We start from the raw sequence: 18,158 nt of genomic DNA on the forward strand, positions 1-18,158 counted from the left end.
AAACACAGTGAATTCGCTGTAGTAAGTAGGATTAATATATAAATATAAATGATATTTGCAAATAAAATTGACGATAATGTAAACGATTACTGTAACAAACATAAAAGAAAAAGTTTAATAATAAATCAATGTACAAGTGATTGGTTTTCTAGCCACAGAAATATGCTGTAAAACGACAAAATTAGAGAGAAAAGGTTTAGATTTCGTGTTTAAAACTAATTTTAAATGACAAATACGGTGAATTTAAGTTAATATTGTATAATAGACAATAAATAGAAGTGATATTTTATACAGTTAATTAGAGTGAAAACAACTAACTAAAGTGTACAGTAAAATGTGTTAATTATTAATATAAATAAATATATATTATATTTTGAAGACCAGTAATTAGTTATAAATAGATATAAATTTACGCACACTGTTTAGTATTTGAATAAACTGTTATCATTCGATAACATCAATTGGCAAAAAGTGTAAATTATTAAATTTTTTTTTTTTTTTATGATGACATATAATGACAGTTTTACTATTAATTAGCATAGTAATTACTAGATACATGTCGGAAATATACGACAAGAGTGAGAAATAGGAATATTAAAGTCGTAAAACGTGAAAACGAGTGATATTGTGGTGGCCTTTAAAAAGGCCGTTTGTGGGAGCCGGGCGGGCGGCTTTGTGTCGCGCGCTGGCGGGCGACTTAGGCCTTCTTCTCGGTCTTCTTGGGCAGGAGCACGGCCTGGATGTTTGGCAGTACACCTCCCTGGGCGATGGTGACACCGGACAGGAGCTTGTTCAGCTCCTCGTCATTCCTGATGGCCAGCTGAAGGTGACGGGGAATGATCCTGGTCTTCTTGTTGTCACGGGCCGCGTTACCGGCCAACTCGAGAACCTCGGCGGCGAGATACTCCATGACGGCGGCCAGGTATACCGGAGCTCCGGCACCCACTCGCTCGGCGTAGTTGCCCTTGCGGAGCAGACGGTGGATCCTGCCGACCGGGAACTGTAGACCGGCCCTGGACGAGCGGGACTTTGCCTTTCCCTTCACTTTACCGCCTTTGCCTCGTCCTGACATGTTGCGCTGTACTCGGTTGCGGGGATACAGATGGAAGCCTTGGCCTGAAATTCGGGGTTACCTCGAATCCGGGCGTCGCGCGAGCGCGGCCAATCGCGTTCGAGCTGCCACCCTATTGGTCGCGCTCGCGCGACGCCAGATATCCAGCTTAGAGCCTTTTTTAGAATTTCGGCCTATACTCCCGGCGTACACCAGCGACTCAGGATGCCACCGAAAGCGAGCGGAAAAGCCGTCAAGAAGGCCGGCAAGGCCCAGAAGAACATCACCAAGGGCGACAAGAAGAAGAAGCGCAGGAGGAAGGAGAGTTATGCCATCTACATCTACAAGGTGCTGAAACAGGTCCACCCCGACACCGGCGTCTCCAGCAAGGCCATGTCCATCATGAACAGCTTCGTGAACGACATATTCGAGCGCATAGCCGCCGAAGCTTCCCGCCTGGCCCACTACAACAAGCGGTCGACCATCACGTCGCGGGAGATCCAGACCGCCGTCAGGCTCCTGTTGCCCGGCGAGTTGGCCAAGCACGCCGTGAGCGAGGGTACAAAGGCCGTGACCAAGTACACCAGCTCCAAGTAAGCCGGCCAGCGCCAGCGCATCGAGCGAGCCCGCTCCGCACAAACGGCCTTTCTAAAGGCCACCAATAACTCTTTCGTTTTCGCTTATTTTACCGCTTATAGTTGTAAAACCGATGTAAAAATGGTTGTTACAAGTCGCTCTCGACTATATTTTCTATCGAAAATACCAAATTTATGACTTTGTGCTCGTCATAAATATTTTATTCCAGGAATTTTTTATTTTTTCAATTCCTTTTTTCTTTTTAAACATAGTCCGATTTCACTGTAAAATTGTATAATTTTCTGTTTATTTATTTATTTATTTTTTTCAAACAAACATTGAGTTTACAATAAAAAATACGCCAATTGCAATTCGATCGAAAACCACAGTTTCGGTCATGTTTTATACACATGACTTCTCTAATATTAACCAAGAACCGCGTTGAACTCTGATTAAACATAACTTGTAATTTTCGCTTATTTTACCGCTTTTAGTTGTGTAAACATTGGAATTATGTTATTATGTTGGCTAAAACAAGCAACTCTCGACTTGTTTTATATTGAAATTACCTATTTAAGTTATGTTTAAATACAATCTTTAAACAAACATTAAATTTACAAATACGGTAATCGCCCAATTGATCTGATCGTTCGTTATTCATAGTATTCGTAATGTTTTATACTCCAATCTAAATATTAGAGCCGAAAGTTACACTTGAAAATTTATATTTTATCGAAATACCACTAGTTATAAGTACAGGTCGATTTAGATTACTACAAGATACACGTTAAATACAGTTTTTTAGTTTTAAAACACATTAAAACAGGTGAAATCGTGTGATAAAGTCATCTAGTGTACAGTGCGCATGTGCGTGGAGATAGAATATATAGAGTGAACTGTTAACACACGCTTATATAGGTAGGAGGTGGCTTGACTTGATTGGTCGGTCACTATTCGACCAATCAGAGTGTACGTATCCGTTAACATTGATAATTCTCCCGGTTTCTAGTTACTACGGTGAAATTGAGTTGTCAACGACGGTTTACTTACAATTGTCGATACCTGGACAGGTTGTAAATTTGAAAATAATAAGTAATAACGTAGAAAATACATATAAAACAGACAGGTGACTGGATATACTGCAGATCCGAGTCCTGTAGCTGTAGCGCCAGAGTGTTGTCTGTTAACAAGTGTAAATCTGCTCGGTCTAGCGAACCTGATTGCGATTGCTTGATTCATACCACTGTAATGTGATCCAAGTCAGTGTATTTTAAGTTTAAAATGGGTATTTTCCAGTATGTCCCCGCATTCTCTATATTAATTTATACAAGTTAGATTACGTTTATTAGATTAAGTTTACGAGTTTATTAATTTCCGTACGAAAAAACACAAATTAGTAATGAAACACGTTTAAAACAATATAGCCTACTATTCTGAATTTAACAAAATTTTCAGAATGGGTCAGATCACGCGATGCTTGCCCGCTGCGCAGCGCTTCGCGCTGCTTGCTCTTTTAGAAAAAAAATTTACTCGAGCTTGCAAACTCCAAGCCCAGATCAAGCGGCGCGCGTTTATCACTGATATTTAATCCACGTTTTTATCCGTTTACAAATAGTTACGTTAAATTTAATTAGCGTGGATAACAGCAAATTTACATATTTACTTCGTTACAATCACCGAATGTTCGCTGATTCTTCTATTTTTCAAATTTACTAAACGACCTTTAAAATTATTGAACTATACACGTATAAAGTATATTTATAACTGAATAAGTGATTTTTATTTGTTGCAATTGCAAATCACTATGACTACAAACTAAATGTAAACTGTGGGGTTGACAGTGCTTGTAATTAACAAAATTTATCTATCAAATTACTATTCTATGCGACATTTGGAAAATTTATATCACACTTTGAATATAAAATAATTATTGTAAACTGAATCATTGTTGTGTTCTGCTATAATATATAAACAATACTACACTGTTAAATGAACTGTTAACATAGTTCCAGTGAAAAACGCGAGCGGTCGGAGGTTGACAGAAGTTCGTAATACAGGAAAATAATAGAAAATCAATCTGCTCTTTATAATAATACCGAAAGAACAATAGCAAACAGTTGTAATTTGTAAACACAGTGAATTCGCTGTAGTAAGTAGGATTAATATATAAATATAAATGATATTTGCAAATAAAATTGACGATAATGTAAACGATTACTGTAACAAACATAAAAGAAAAAGTTTAATAATAAATCAATGTACAAGTGATTGGTTTTCTAGCCACAGAAATATGCTGTAAAACGACAAAATTAGAGAGAAAAGGTTTAGATTTCGTGTTTAAAACTAATTTTAAATGACAAATACGGTGAATTTAAGTTAATATTGTATAATAGACAATAAATAGAAGTGATATTTTATACAGTTAATTAGAGTGAAAACAACTAACTAAAGTGTACAGTAAAATGTGTTAATTATTAATATAAATAAATATATATTATATTTTGAAGACCAGTAATTAGTTATAAATAGATATAAATTTACGCACACTGTTTAGTATTTGAATAAACTGTTATCATTCGATAACATCAATTGGCAAAAAGTGTAAATTATTAAATTTTTTTTTTTTTTTTTATGATGACATATAATGACAGTTTTACTATTAATTAGCATAGTAATTACTAGATACATGTCGGAAATATACGACAAGAGTGAGAAATAGGAATATTAAAGTCGTAAAACGTGAAAACGAGTGATATTGTGGTGGCCTTTAAAAAGGCCGTTTGTGGGAGCCGGGCGGGCGGCTTTGTGTCGCGCGCTGGCGGGCGACTTAGGCCTTCTTCTCGGTCTTCTTGGGCAGGAGCACGGCCTGGATGTTTGGCAGTACACCTCCCTGGGCGATGGTGACACCGGACAGGAGCTTGTTCAGCTCCTCGTCATTCCTGATGGCCAGCTGAAGGTGACGGGGAATGATCCTGGTCTTCTTGTTGTCACGGGCCGCGTTACCGGCCAACTCGAGAACCTCGGCGGCGAGATACTCCATGACGGCGGCCAGGTATACCGGAGCTCCGGCACCCACTCGCTCGGCGTAGTTGCCCTTGCGGAGCAGACGGTGGATCCTGCCGACCGGGAACTGTAGACCGGCCCTGGACGAGCGGGACTTTGCCTTTCCCTTCACTTTACCGCCTTTGCCTCGTCCTGACATGTTGCGCTGTACTCGGTTGCGGGGATACAGATGGAAGCCTTGGCCTGAAATTCGGGGTTACCTCGAATCCGGGCGTCGCGCGAGCGCGGCCAATCGCGTTCGAGCTGCCACCCTATTGGTCGCGCTCGCGCGACGCCAGATATCCAGCTTAGAGCCTTTTTTAGAATTTCGGCCTATACTCCCGGCGTACACCAGCGACTCAGGATGCCACCGAAAGCGAGCGGAAAAGCCGTCAAGAAGGCCGGCAAGGCCCAGAAGAACATCACCAAGGGCGACAAGAAGAAGAAGCGCAGGAGGAAGGAGAGTTATGCCATCTACATCTACAAGGTGCTGAAACAGGTCCACCCCGACACCGGCGTCTCCAGCAAGGCCATGTCCATCATGAACAGCTTCGTGAACGACATATTCGAGCGCATAGCCGCCGAAGCTTCCCGCCTGGCCCACTACAACAAGCGGTCGACCATCACGTCGCGGGAGATCCAGACCGCCGTCAGGCTCCTGTTGCCCGGCGAGTTGGCCAAGCACGCCGTGAGCGAGGGTACAAAGGCCGTGACCAAGTACACCAGCTCCAAGTAAGCCGGCCAGCGCCAGCGCATCGAGCGAGCCCGCTCCGCACAAACGGCCTTTCTAAAGGCCACCAATAACTCTTTCGTTTTCGCTTATTTTACCGCTTATAGTTGTAAAACCGATGTAAAAATGGTTGTTACAAGTCGCTCTCGACTATATTTTCTATCGAAAATACCAAATTTATGACTTTGTGCTCGTCATAAATATTTTATTCCAGGAATTTTTTATTTTTTCAATTCCTTTTTTCTTTTTAAACATAGTCCGATTTCACTGTAAAATTGTATAATTTTCTGTTTATTTATTTATTTTTTTTCAAACAAACATTGAGTTTACAATAAAAAATACGCCAATTGCAATTCGATCGAAAACCACAGTTTCGGTCATGTTTTATACACATGACTTCTCTAATATTAACCAAGAACCGCGTTGAACTCTGATTAAACATAACTTGTAATTTTCGCTTATTTTACCGCTTTTAGTTGTGTAAACATTGGAATTATGTTATTATGTTGGCTAAAACAAGCAACTCTCGACTTGTTTTATATTGAAATTACCTATTTAAGTTATGTTTAAATACAATCTTTAAACAAACATTAAATTTACAAATACGGTAATCGCCCAATTGATCTGATCGTTCGTTATTCATAGTATTCGTAATGTTTTATACTCCAATCTAAATATTAGAGCCGAAAGTTACACTTGAAAATTTATATTTTATCGAAATACCACTAGTTATAAGTACAGGTCGATTTAGATTACTACAAGATACACGTTAAATACAGTTTTTTAGTTTTAAAACACATTAAAACAGGTGAAATCGTGTGATAAAGTCATCTAGTGTACAGTGCGCATGTGCGTGGAGATAGAATATATAGAGTGAACTGTTAACACACGCTTATATAGGTAGGAGGTGGCTTGACTTGATTGGTCGGTCACTATTCGACCAATCAGAGTGTACGTATCCGTTAACATTGATAATTCTCCCGGTTTCTAGTTACTACGGTGAAATTGAGTTGTCAACGACGGTTTACTTACAATTGTCGATACCTGGACAGGTTGTAAATTTGAAAATAATAAGTAATAACGTAGAAAATACATATAAAACAGACAGGTGACTGGATATACTGCAGATCCGAGTCCTGTAGCTGTAGCGCCAGAGTGTTGTCTGTTAACAAGTGTAAATCTGCTCGGTCTAGCGAACCTGATTGCGATTGCTTGATTCATACCACTGTAATGTGATCCAAGTCAGTGTATTTTAAGTTTAAAATGGGTATTTTCCAGTATGTCCCCGCATTCTCTATATTAATTTATACAAGTTAGATTACGTTTATTAGATTAAGTTTACGAGTTTATTAATTTCCGTACGAAAAAACACAAATTAGTAATGAAACACGTTTAAAACAATATAGCCTACTATTCTGAATTTAACAAAATTTTCAGAATGGGTCAGATCACGCGATGCTTGCCCGCTGCGCAGCGCTTCGCGCTGCTTGCTCTTTTAGAAAAAAAATTTACTCGAGCTTGCAAACTCCAAGCCCAGATCAAGCGGCGCGCGTTTATCACTGATATTTAATCCACGTTTTTATCCGTTTACAAATAGTTACGTTAAATTTAATTAGCGTGGATAACAGCAAATTTACATATTTACTTCGTTACAATCACCGAATGTTCGCTGATTCTTCTATTTTTCAAATTTACTAAACGACCTTTAAAATTATTGAACTATACACGTATAAAGTATATTTATAACTGAATAAGTGATTTTTATTTGTTGCAATTGCAAATCACTATGACTACAAACTAAATGTAAACTGTGGGGTTGACAGTGCTTGTAATTAACAAAATTTATCTATCAAATTACTATTCTATGCGACATTTGGAAAATTTATATCACACTTTGAATATAAAATAATTATTGTAAACTGAATCATTGTTGTGTTCTGCTATAATATATAAACAATACTACACTGTTAAATGAACTGTTAACATAGTTCCAGTGAAAAACGCGAGCGGTCGGAGGTTGACAGAAGTTCGTAATACAGGAAAATAATAGAAAATCAATCTGCTCTTTATAATAATACCGAAAGAACAATAGCAAACAGTTGTAATTTGTAAACACAGTGAATTCGCTGTAGTAAGTAGGATTAATATATAAATATAAATGATATTTGCAAATAAAATTGACGATAATGTAAACGATTACTGTAACAAACATAAAAGAAAAAGTTTAATAATAAATCAATGTACAAGTGATTGGTTTTCTAGCCACAGAAATATGCTGTAAAACGACAAAATTAGAGAGAAAAGGTTTAGATTTCGTGTTTAAAACTAATTTTAAATGACAAATACGGTGAATTTAAGTTAATATTGTATAATAGACAATAAATAGAAGTGATATTTTATACAGTTAATTAGAGTGAAAACAACTAACTAAAGTGTACAGTAAAATGTGTTAATTATTAATATAAATAAATATATATTATATTTTGAAGACCAGTAATTAGTTATAAATAGATATAAATTTACGCACACTGTTTAGTATTTGAATAAACTGTTATCATTCGATAACATCAATTGGCAAAAAGTGTAAATTATTAAATTTTTTTTTTTTTTTTATGATGACATATAATGACAGTTTTACTATTAATTAGCATAGTAATTACTAGATACATGTCGGAAATATACGACAAGAGTGAGAAATAGGAATATTAAAGTCGTAAAACGTGAAAACGAGTGATATTGTGGTGGCCTTTAAAAAGGCCGTTTGTGGGAGCCGGGCGGGCGGCTTTGTGTCGCGCGCTGGCGGGCGACTTAGGCCTTCTTCTCGGTCTTCTTGGGCAGGAGCACGGCCTGGATGTTTGGCAGTACACCTCCCTGGGCGATGGTGACACCGGACAGGAGCTTGTTCAGCTCCTCGTCATTCCTGATGGCCAGCTGAAGGTGACGGGGAATGATCCTGGTCTTCTTGTTGTCACGGGCCGCGTTACCGGCCAACTCGAGAACCTCGGCGGCGAGATACTCCATGACGGCGGCCAGGTATACCGGAGCTCCGGCACCCACTCGCTCGGCGTAGTTGCCCTTGCGGAGCAGACGGTGGATCCTGCCGACCGGGAACTGTAGACCGGCCCTGGACGAGCGGGACTTTGCCTTTCCCTTCACTTTACCGCCTTTGCCTCGTCCTGACATGTTGCGCTGTACTCGGTTGCGGGGATACAGATGGAAGCCTTGGCCTGAAATTCGGGGTTACCTCGAATCCGGGCGTCGCGCGAGCGCGGCCAATCGCGTTCGAGCTGCCACCCTATTGGTCGCGCTCGCGCGACGCCAGATATCCAGCTTAGAGCCTTTTTTAGAATTTCGGCCTATACTCCCGGCGTACACCAGCGACTCAGGATGCCACCGAAAGCGAGCGGAAAAGCCGTCAAGAAGGCCGGCAAGGCCCAGAAGAACATCACCAAGGGCGACAAGAAGAAGAAGCGCAGGAGGAAGGAGAGTTATGCCATCTACATCTACAAGGTGCTGAAACAGGTCCACCCCGACACCGGCGTCTCCAGCAAGGCCATGTCCATCATGAACAGCTTCGTGAACGACATATTCGAGCGCATAGCCGCCGAAGCTTCCCGCCTGGCCCACTACAACAAGCGGTCGACCATCACGTCGCGGGAGATCCAGACCGCCGTCAGGCTCCTGTTGCCCGGCGAGTTGGCCAAGCACGCCGTGAGCGAGGGTACAAAGGCCGTGACCAAGTACACCAGCTCCAAGTAAGCCGGCCAGCGCCAGCGCATCGAGCGAGCCCGCTCCGCACAAACGGCCTTTCTAAAGGCCACCAATAACTCTTTCGTTTTCGCTTATTTTACCGCTTATAGTTGTAAAACCGATGTAAAAATGGTTGTTACAAGTCGCTCTCGACTATATTTTCTATCGAAAATACCAAATTTATGACTTTGTGCTTGTCATAAATATTTTATTCCAGGAATTTTTTATTTTTTCAATTCCTTTTTTCTTTTTAAACATAGTCCGATTTCACTGTAAAATTGTATAATTTTCTGTTTATTTATTTATTTTTTTTCAAACAAACATTGAGTTTACAATAAAAAATACGTCAAATTGCAATTCGATCGAAAACCATAGTTTCGGTCATGTTTTATACACATGACTTCTCTAATATTAACCAAGAACCGCGTTGAACTCTGATTAAACATAACTTGTAATTTTCGCTTATTTTACCGCTTTTAGTTGTGTAAACATTGGAATTATGTTATTATGTTGGCTAAAACAAGCAACTCTCGACTTGTTTTATATTGAAATTACCTATTTAAGTTATGTTTAAATACAATCTTTAAACAAACATTAAATTTACAAATACGGTAATCGCCCAATTGATCTGATCGTTCGTTATTCATAGTATTCGTAATGTTTTATACTACAATCTAAATATAAGAGCCGAAAGTTACACTTGAAAATTTATATTTTATCGAAATACCACTAGTTATAAGTACAGGTCGATTTAGATTACAACAAGATACACGTTAAATACAGTTTTTTAGTTTTAAAACACATTAAAACAGGTGAAATCGTGTGATAAAGTCATCTAGTGTACAGTGCGCATGTGCGTGGAGATAGAATATATAGAGTGAACTGTTAACACACGCTTATATAGGTAGGAGGTGGCTTGACTTGATTGGTCGGTCACTATTCGACCAATCAGAGTGTACGTATCCGTTAACATTGATAATTCTCCCGGTTTCTAGTTACTACGGTGAAATTGAGTTGTCAACGACGGTTTACTTACAATTGTCGATACCTGGACAGGTTGTAAATTTGAAAATAATAAGTAATAACGTAGAAAATACATATAAAACAGACAGGTGACTGGATATACTGCAGATCCGAGTCCTGTAGCTGTAGCGCCAGAGTGTTGTCTGTTAACAAGTGTAAATCTGCTCGGTCTAGCGAACCTGATTGCGATTGCTTGATTCATACCACTGTAATGTGATCCAAGTCAGTGTATTTTAAGTTTAAAATGGGTATTTTCCAGTATGTCCCCGCATTCTCTATATTAATTTATACAAGTTAGATTACGTTTATTAGATTAAGTTTACGAGTTTATTAATTTCCGTACGAAAAAACACAAATTAGTAATGAAACACGTTTAAAACAATATAGCCTACTATTCTGAATTTAACAAAATTTTCAGAATGGGTCAGATCACGCGATGCTTGCCCGCTGCGCAGCGCTTCGCGCTGCTTGCTCTTTTAGAAAAAAAATTTACTCGAGCTTGCAAACTCCAAGCCCAGATCAAGCGGCGCGCGTTTATCACTGATATTTAATCCACGTTTTTATCCGTTTACAAATAGTTACGTTAAATTTAATTAGCGTGGATAACAGCAAATTTACATATTTACTTCGTTACAATCACCGAATGTTCGCTGATTCTTCTATTTTTCAAATTTACTAAACGACCTTTAAAATTATTGAACTATACACGTATAAAGTATATTTATAACTGAATAAGTGATTTTTATTTGTTGCAATTGCAAATCACTATGACTACAAACTAAATGTAAACTGTGGGGTTGACAGTGCTTGTAATTAACAAAATTTATCTATCAAATTACTATTCTATGCGACATTTGGAAAATTTATATCACACTTTGAATATAAAATAATTATTGTAAACTGAATCATTGTTGTGTTCTGCTATAATATATAAACAATACTACACTGTTAAATGAACTGTTAACATAGTTCCAGTGAAAAACGCGAGCGGTCGGAGGTTGACAGAAGTTCGTAATACAGGAAAATAATAGAAAATCAATCTGCTCTTTATAATAATACCGAAAGAACAATAGCAAACAGTTGTAATTTGTAAACACAGTGAATTCGCTGTAGTAAGTAGGATTAATATATAAATATAAATGATATTTGCAAATAAAATTGACGATAATGTAAACGATTACTGTAACAAACATAAAAGAAAAAGTTTAATAATAAATCAATGTACAAGTGATTGGTTTTCTAGCCACAGAAATATGCTGTAAAACGACAAAATTAGAGAGAAAAGGTTTAGATTTCGTGTTTAAAACTAATTTTAAATGACAAATACGGTGAATTTAAGTTAATATTGTATAATAGACAATAAATAGAAGTGATATTTTATACAGTTAATTAGAGTGAAAACAACTAACTAAAGTGTACAGTAAAATGTGTTAATTATTAATATAAATAAATATATATTATATTTTGAAGACCAGTAATTAGTTATAAATAGATATAAATTTACGCACACTGTTTAGTATTTGAATAAACTGTTATCATTCGATAACATCAATTGGCAAAAAGTGTAAATTATTAAATTTTTTTTTTTTTTTATGATGACATATAATGACAGTTTTACTATTAATTAGCATAGTAATTACTAGATACATGTCGGAAATATACGACAAGAGTGAGAAATAGGAATATTAAAGTCGTAAAACGTGAAAACGAGTGATATTGTGGTGGCCTTTAAAAAGGCCGTTTGTGGGAGCCGGGCGGGCGGCTTTGTGTCGCGCGCTGGCGGGCGACTTAGGCCTTCTTCTCGGTCTTCTTGGGCAGGAGCACGGCCTGGATGTTTGGCAGTACACCTCCCTGGGCGATGGTGACACCGGACAGGAGCTTGTTCAGCTCCTCGTCATTCCTGATGGCCAGCTGAAGGTGACGGGGAATGATCCTGGTCTTCTTGTTGTCACGGGCCGCGTTACCGGCCAACTCGAGAACCTCGGCGGCGAGATACTCCATGACGGCGGCCAGGTAGACCGGAGCTCCGGCACCCACTCGCTCGGCGTAGTTGCCCTTGCGGAGCAGACGGTGGATCCTGCCGACCGGGAACTGTAGACCGGCCCTGGACGAGCGGGACTTTGCCTTTCCCTTCACTTTACCGCCTTTGCCTCGTCCTGACATGTTGCGCTGTACTCGGTTGCGGGGATACAGATGGAAGCCTTGGCCTGAAATTCGGGGTTACCTCGAATCCGGGCGTCGCGCGAGCGCGGCCAATCGCGTTCGAGCTGCCACCCTATTGGTCGCGCTCGCGCGACGCCAGATATCCAGCTTAGAGCCTTTTTTAGAATTTCGGCCTATACTCCCGGCGTACACCAGCGACTCAGGATGCCACCGAAAGCGAGCGGAAAAGCCGTCAAGAAGGCCGGCAAGGCCCAGAAGAACATCACCAAGGGCGACAAGAAGAAGAAGCGCAGGAGGAAGGAGAGTTATGCCATCTACATCTACAAGGTGCTGAAACAGGTCCACCCCGACACCGGCGTCTCCAGCAAGGCCATGTCCATCATGAACAGCTTCGTGAACGACATATTCGAGCGCATAGCCGCCGAAGCTTCCCGCCTGGCCCACTACAACAAGCGGTCGACCATCACGTCGCGGGAGATCCAGACCGCCGTCAGGCTCCTGTTGCCCGGCGAGTTGGCCAAGCACGCCGTGAGCGAGGGTACAAAGGCCGTGACCAAGTACACCAGCTCCAAGTAAGCCGGCCAGCGCCAGCGCATCGAGCGAGCCCGCTCCGCACAAACGGCCTTTCTAAAGGCCACCAATAACTCTTTCGTTTTCGCTTATTTTACCGCTTATAGTTGTAAAACCGATGTAAAAATGGTTGTTACAAGTCGCTCTCGACTATATTTTCTATCGAAAATACCAAATTTATGACTTTGTGCTTGTCATAAATATTTTATTCCAGGAATTTTTTATTTTTTCAATTCCTTTTTTCTTTTTAAACATAGTCCGATTTCACTGTAAAATTGTATAATTTTCTGTTTATTTATTTATTTTTTTTCAAACAAACATTGAGTTTACAATAAAAAATACGTCAAATTGCAATTCGATCGAAAACCATAGTTTCGGTCATGTTTTATACACATGACTTCTCTAATATTAACCAAGAACCGCGTTGAACTCTGATTAAACATAACTTGTTGTAATTTTCGCTTATTTTACCGCTTTTAGTTGTGTAAACATTGGAATTATGTTATTATGTTGGCTAAAACAAGCAACTCTCGACTTGTTTTATATTGAAATTACCTATTTAAGTTATGTTTAAATACAATCTTTAAACAAACATTAAATTTACAAATACGGTAATCGCCCAATTGATCTGATCGTTCGTTATTCATAGTATTCGTAATGTTTTATACTACAATCTAAATATAAGAGCCGAAAGTTACACTTGAAAATTTATATTTTATCGAAATACCACTAGTTATAAGTACAGGTCGATTTAGATTACAACAAGATACACGTTAAATACAGTTTTTTAGTTTTAAAACACATTAAAACAGGTGAAATCGTGTGATAAAGTCATCTAGTGTACAGTGCGCATGTGCGTGGAGATAGAATATATAGAGTGAACTGTTAACACACGCTTATATAGGTAGGAGGTGGCTTGACTTGATTGGTCGGTCACTATTCGACCAATCAGAGTGTACGTATCCGTTAACATTGATAATTCTCCCGGTTTCTAGTTACTACGGTGAAATTGAGTTGTCAACGACGGTTTACTTACAATTGTCGATACCTGGACAGGTTGTAAATTTGAAAATAATAAGTAATAACGTAGAAAATACATATAAAACAGACAGGTGACTGGATATACTGCAGATCCGAGTCCTGTAGCTGTAGCGCCAGAGTGTTGTCTGTTAACAAGTGTAAATCTGCTCGGTCTAGCGAACCTGATTGCGATTGCTTGATTCATACCACTGTAATGTGATCCAAGTCAGTGTATTTTAAGTTTAAAATGGGTATTTTCCAGTATGTCCCCGCATTCTCTATATTAATTTATACAAGTTAGATTACGTTTATTAGATTAAGTTTACGAGTTTATTAATTTCCGTACGAAAAAACACAAATTAGTAATGAAACACGTTTAAAACAATATAGCCTACTATTCTGAATTTAACAAAATTTTCAGAATGGGTCAGATCACGCGATGCTTGCCCGCTGCGCAGCGCTTCGCGCTGCTTGCTCTTTTAGAAAAAAAATTTACTCGAGCTTGCAAACTCCAAGCCCAGATCAAGCGGCGCGCGTTTATCACTGATATTTAATCCACGTTTTTTATCCGTTTACAAATAGTTACGTTAAATTTAATTAGCGTGGATAACAGCAAATTTACATATTTACTTCGTTACAATCACCGAATGTTCGCTGATTCTTCTATTTTTCAAATTTACTAAACGACCTTTAAAATTATTGAACTATACACGTATAAAGTATATTTATAACTGAATAAGTGATTTTTATTTGTTGCAATTGCAAATCACTATGACTACAAACTAAATGTAAACTGTGGGGTTGACAGTGCTTGTAATTAACAAAATTTATCTATCAAATTACTATTCTATGCGACATTTGGAAAATTTATATCACACTTTGAATATAAAATAATTATTGTAAACTGAATCATTGTTGTGTTCTGCTATAATATATAAACAATACTACACTGTTAAATGAACTGTTAACATAGTTCCAGTGAAAAACGCGAGCGGTCGGAGGTTGACAGAAGTTCGTAATACAGGAAAATAATAGAAAATCAATCTGCTCTTTATAATAATACCGAAAGAACAATAGCAAACAGTTGTAATTTGTAAACACAGTGAATTCGCTGTAGTAAGTAGGATTAATATATAAATATAAATGATATTTGCAAATAAAATTGACGATAATGTAAACGATTACTGTAACAAACATAAAAGAAAAAGTTTAATAATAAATCAATGTACAAGTGATTGGTTTTCTAGCCACAGAAATATGCTGTAAAAACGACAAAATTAGAGAGAAAAGGTTTAGATTTCGTGTTTAAAACTAATTTTAAATGACAAATACGGTGAATTTAAGTTAATATTGTATAATAGACAATAAATAGAAGTGATATTTTATACAGTTAATTAGAGTGAAAACAACTAACTAAAGTGTACAGTAAAATGTGTTAATTATTAATATAAATAAATATATATTATATTTTGAAGACCAGTAATTAGTTATAAATAGATATAAATTTACGCACACTGTTTAGTATTTGAATAAACTGTTATCATTCGATAACATCAATTGGCAAAAAGTGTAAATTATTAAATTTTTTTTTTTTTTTATGATGACATATAATGACAGTTTTACTATTAATTAGCATAGTAATTACTAGATACATGTCGGAAATATACGACAAGAGTGAGAAATAGGAATATTAAAGTCGTAAAACGTGAAAACGAGTGATATTGTGGTGGCCTTTAAAAAGGCCGTTTGTGGGAGCCGGGCGGGCGGCTTTGTGTCGCGCGCTGGCGGGCGACTTAGGCCTTCTTCTCGGTCTTCTTGGGCAGGAGCACGGCCTGGATGTTTGGCAGTACACCTCCCTGGGCGATGGTGACACCGGACAGGAGCTTGTTCAGCTCCTCGTCATTCCTGATGGCCAGCTGAAGGTGACGGGGAATGATCCTGGTCTTCTTGTTGTCACGGGCCGCGTTACCGGCCAACTCGAGAACCTCGGCGGCGAGATACTCCATGACGGCGGCCAGGTATACCGGAGCTCCGGCACCCACTCGCTCGGCGTAGTTGCCCTTGCGGAGCAGACGGTGGATCCTGCCGACCGGGAACTGTAGACCGGCCCTGGACGAGCGGGACTTTGCCTTTCCCTTCACTTTACCGCCTTTGCCTCGTCCTGACATGTTGCGCTGTACTCGGTTGCGGGGATACAGATGGAAGCCTTGGCCTGAAATTCGGGGTTACCTCGAATCCGGGCGTCGCGCGAGCGCGGCCAATCGCGTTCGAGCTGCCACCCTATTGGTCGCGCTCGCGCGACGCCAGATATCCAGCTTAGAGCCTTTTTTAGAATTTCGGCCTATACTCCCGGCGTACACCAGCGACTCAGGATGCCACCGAAAGCGAGCGGAAAAGCCGTCAAGAAGGCCGGCAAGGCCCAGAAGAACATCACCAAGGGCGACAAGAAGAAGAAGCGCAGGAGGAAGGAGAGTTATGCCATCTACATCTACAAGGTGCTGAAACAGGTCCACCCCGACACCGGCGTCTCCAGCAAGGCCATGTCCATCATGAACAGCTTCGTGAACGACATATTCGAGCGCATAGCCGCCGAAGCTTCCCGCCTGGCCCACTACAACAAGCGGTCGACCATCACGTCGCGGGAGATCCAGACCGCCGTCAGGCTCCTGTTGCCCGGCGAGTTGGCCAAGCACGCCGTGAGCGAGGGTACAAAGGCCGTGACCAAGTACACCAGCTCCAAGTAAGCCGGCCAGCGCCAGCGCATCGAGCGAGCCCGCTCCGCACAAACGGCCTTTCTAAAGGCCACCAATAACTCTTTCGTTTTCGCTTATTTTACCGCTTATAGTTGTAAAACCGATGTAAAAATGGTTGTTACAAGTCGCTCTCGACTATATTTTCTATCGAAAATACCAAATTTATGACTTTGTGCTCGTCATAAATATTTTATTCCAGGAATTTTTTATTTTTTCAATTCCTTTTTTCTTTTTAAAACATAGTCCGATTTCACTGTAAAATTGTATAATTTTCTGTTTATTTATTTATTTTTTTTCAAACAAACATTGAGTTTACAATAAAAAATACGCCAATTGCAATTCGATCGAAAACCACAGTTTCGGTCATGTTTTATACACATGACTTCTCTAATATTAACCAAGAACCGCGTTGAACTCTGATTAAACATAACTTGTTGTAATTTTTCGCTTATTTTACCGCTTTTAGTTGTGTAAACATTGGAATTATGTTATTATGTTGGCTAAAACAAGCAACTCTCGACTTGTTTTATATTGAAATTACCTATTTAAGTTATGTTTAAATACAATCTTTAAACAAACATTAAATTTACAAATACGGTAATCGCCCAATTGATCTGATCGTTCGTTATTCATAGTATTCGTAATGTTTTTATACTCCAATCTAAATATTAGAGCCGAAAGTTACACTTGAAAATTTATATTTTATCGAAATACCACTAGTTATAAGTACAGGTCGATTTAGATTACTACAAGATACACGTTAAATACAGTTTTTTAGTTTTAAAACACATTAAAACAGGTGAAATCGTGTGATAAAGTCATCTAGTGTACAGTGCGCATGTGCGTGGAGATAGAATATATAGAGTGAACTGTTAACACACGCTTATATAGGTAGGAGGTGGCTTGACTTGATTGGTCGGTCACTATTCGACCAATCAGAGTGTACGTATCCGTTAACATTGATAATTCTCCCGGTTTCTAGTTACTACGGTGAAATTGAGTTGTCAACGACGGTTTACTTACAATTGTCGATACCTGGACAGGTTGTAAATTTGAAAATAATAAGTAATAACGTAGAAAATACATATAAAACAGACAGGTGACTGGATATACTGCAGATCCGAGTCCTGTAGCTGTAGCGCCAGAGTGTTGTCTGTTAACAAGTGTAAATCTGCTCGGTCTAGCGAACCTGATTGCGATTGCTTGATTCATACCACTGTAATGTGATCCAAGTCAGTGTATTTTAAGTTTAAAATGGGTATTTTCCAGTATGTCCCCGCATTCTCTATATTAATTTATACAAGTTAGATTACGTTTATTAGATTAAGTTTACGAGTTTATTAATTTCCGTACGAAAAAACACAAATTAGTAATGAAACACGTTTAAAACAATATAGCCTACTATTCTGAATTTAACAAAATTTTCAGAATGGGTCAGATCACGCGATGCTTGCCCGCTGCGCAGCGCTTCGCGCTGCTT

The 18,158-nt window shown here is 39.0% G+C and overlaps 10 protein-coding genes across 10 annotated transcripts; 5 read left to right on the plus strand and 5 right to left on the minus strand.

The window, feature by feature from the left end:
• Positions 1-628: 628 nt before the first annotated feature.
• On the minus strand, positions 629-1,116 carry LOC124374635 (histone H2A). Its single transcript, XM_046832815.1, has one exon. It carries the CDS (start codon positions 1,070-1,072, stop codon positions 698-700), a length of 375 nt encoding a protein of 124 aa, XP_046688771.1. The 5' UTR covers positions 1,073-1,116; the 3' UTR covers positions 629-697.
• A 118-nt stretch (positions 1,117-1,234) lies between these two features.
• LOC124374637 (histone H2B) lies at positions 1,235-1,710 on the plus strand. Its single transcript, XM_046832816.1, has one exon. The coding sequence runs from the start codon at positions 1,277-1,279 to the stop codon at positions 1,646-1,648; it is 372 nt and encodes a 123-aa protein (XP_046688772.1). The 5' UTR covers positions 1,235-1,276; the 3' UTR covers positions 1,649-1,710.
• Positions 1,711-4,385: 2,675 nt separating this feature from the next.
• Positions 4,386-4,873, minus strand: LOC124374633 (histone H2A). The gene has a single exon (XM_046832813.1). The coding sequence runs from the start codon at positions 4,827-4,829 to the stop codon at positions 4,455-4,457; it is 375 nt and encodes a 124-aa protein (XP_046688769.1). The 5' UTR covers positions 4,830-4,873; the 3' UTR covers positions 4,386-4,454.
• Positions 4,874-4,991: 118 nt separating this feature from the next.
• On the plus strand, positions 4,992-5,467 carry LOC124374634 (histone H2B). Its single transcript, XM_046832814.1, has one exon. It carries the CDS (start codon positions 5,034-5,036, stop codon positions 5,403-5,405), a length of 372 nt encoding a protein of 123 aa, XP_046688770.1. The 5' UTR covers positions 4,992-5,033; the 3' UTR covers positions 5,406-5,467.
• Positions 5,468-8,138: 2,671 nt separating this feature from the next.
• Positions 8,139-8,626, minus strand: LOC124374638 (histone H2A). Its single transcript, XM_046832817.1, has one exon. The coding sequence runs from the start codon at positions 8,580-8,582 to the stop codon at positions 8,208-8,210; it is 375 nt and encodes a 124-aa protein (XP_046688773.1). The 5' UTR covers positions 8,583-8,626; the 3' UTR covers positions 8,139-8,207.
• Positions 8,627-8,744: 118 nt separating this feature from the next.
• On the plus strand, positions 8,745-9,220 carry LOC124374639 (histone H2B). Its single transcript, XM_046832818.1, has one exon. The coding sequence runs from the start codon at positions 8,787-8,789 to the stop codon at positions 9,156-9,158; it is 372 nt and encodes a 123-aa protein (XP_046688774.1). The 5' UTR covers positions 8,745-8,786; the 3' UTR covers positions 9,159-9,220.
• A 2,671-nt stretch (positions 9,221-11,891) lies between these two features.
• On the minus strand, positions 11,892-12,379 carry LOC124374631 (histone H2A). Its single transcript, XM_046832811.1, has one exon. It carries the CDS (start codon positions 12,333-12,335, stop codon positions 11,961-11,963), a length of 375 nt encoding a protein of 124 aa, XP_046688767.1. The 5' UTR covers positions 12,336-12,379; the 3' UTR covers positions 11,892-11,960.
• Positions 12,380-12,497: 118 nt separating this feature from the next.
• LOC124374632 (histone H2B) lies at positions 12,498-12,973 on the plus strand. Its single transcript, XM_046832812.1, has one exon. It carries the CDS (start codon positions 12,540-12,542, stop codon positions 12,909-12,911), a length of 372 nt encoding a protein of 123 aa, XP_046688768.1. The 5' UTR covers positions 12,498-12,539; the 3' UTR covers positions 12,912-12,973.
• Positions 12,974-15,649: 2,676 nt separating this feature from the next.
• LOC124374629 (histone H2A) lies at positions 15,650-16,137 on the minus strand. The gene has a single exon (XM_046832809.1). It carries the CDS (start codon positions 16,091-16,093, stop codon positions 15,719-15,721), a length of 375 nt encoding a protein of 124 aa, XP_046688765.1. The 5' UTR covers positions 16,094-16,137; the 3' UTR covers positions 15,650-15,718.
• Positions 16,138-16,255: 118 nt separating this feature from the next.
• LOC124374630 (histone H2B) lies at positions 16,256-16,731 on the plus strand. The gene has a single exon (XM_046832810.1). The coding sequence runs from the start codon at positions 16,298-16,300 to the stop codon at positions 16,667-16,669; it is 372 nt and encodes a 123-aa protein (XP_046688766.1). The 5' UTR covers positions 16,256-16,297; the 3' UTR covers positions 16,670-16,731.
• The last annotated feature ends 1,427 nt before the right edge of the window (positions 16,732-18,158 follow it).

Source organism: Homalodisca vitripennis, unplaced genomic scaffold, assembly GCF_021130785.1.
Source record: "Homalodisca vitripennis isolate AUS2020 unplaced genomic scaffold, UT_GWSS_2.1 ScUCBcl_9302;HRSCAF=17749, whole genome shotgun sequence".
Classification (NCBI taxonomy): Eukaryota; Metazoa; Arthropoda; class Insecta; order Hemiptera; family Cicadellidae; genus Homalodisca; species Homalodisca vitripennis.

What these genes read in the sequence shown, in the direction of transcription:
- LOC124374635 (XM_046832815.1), bottom strand. Translation starts at nt 1,072, where the DNA reads ATGTCAGGACGAGGCAAAGGCGGTAAAGTGAAGGGAAAGGCAAAGTCC.
- LOC124374637 (XM_046832816.1), top strand. Translation starts at nt 1,277, where the DNA reads ATGCCACCGAAAGCGAGCGGAAAAGCCGTCAAGAAGGCCGGCAAGGCC.
- LOC124374633 (XM_046832813.1), bottom strand. Translation starts at nt 4,829, where the DNA reads ATGTCAGGACGAGGCAAAGGCGGTAAAGTGAAGGGAAAGGCAAAGTCC.
- LOC124374634 (XM_046832814.1), top strand. Translation starts at nt 5,034, where the DNA reads ATGCCACCGAAAGCGAGCGGAAAAGCCGTCAAGAAGGCCGGCAAGGCC.
- LOC124374638 (XM_046832817.1), bottom strand. Translation starts at nt 8,582, where the DNA reads ATGTCAGGACGAGGCAAAGGCGGTAAAGTGAAGGGAAAGGCAAAGTCC.
- LOC124374639 (XM_046832818.1), top strand. Translation starts at nt 8,787, where the DNA reads ATGCCACCGAAAGCGAGCGGAAAAGCCGTCAAGAAGGCCGGCAAGGCC.
- LOC124374631 (XM_046832811.1), bottom strand. Translation starts at nt 12,335, where the DNA reads ATGTCAGGACGAGGCAAAGGCGGTAAAGTGAAGGGAAAGGCAAAGTCC.
- LOC124374632 (XM_046832812.1), top strand. Translation starts at nt 12,540, where the DNA reads ATGCCACCGAAAGCGAGCGGAAAAGCCGTCAAGAAGGCCGGCAAGGCC.
- LOC124374629 (XM_046832809.1), bottom strand. Translation starts at nt 16,093, where the DNA reads ATGTCAGGACGAGGCAAAGGCGGTAAAGTGAAGGGAAAGGCAAAGTCC.
- LOC124374630 (XM_046832810.1), top strand. Translation starts at nt 16,298, where the DNA reads ATGCCACCGAAAGCGAGCGGAAAAGCCGTCAAGAAGGCCGGCAAGGCC.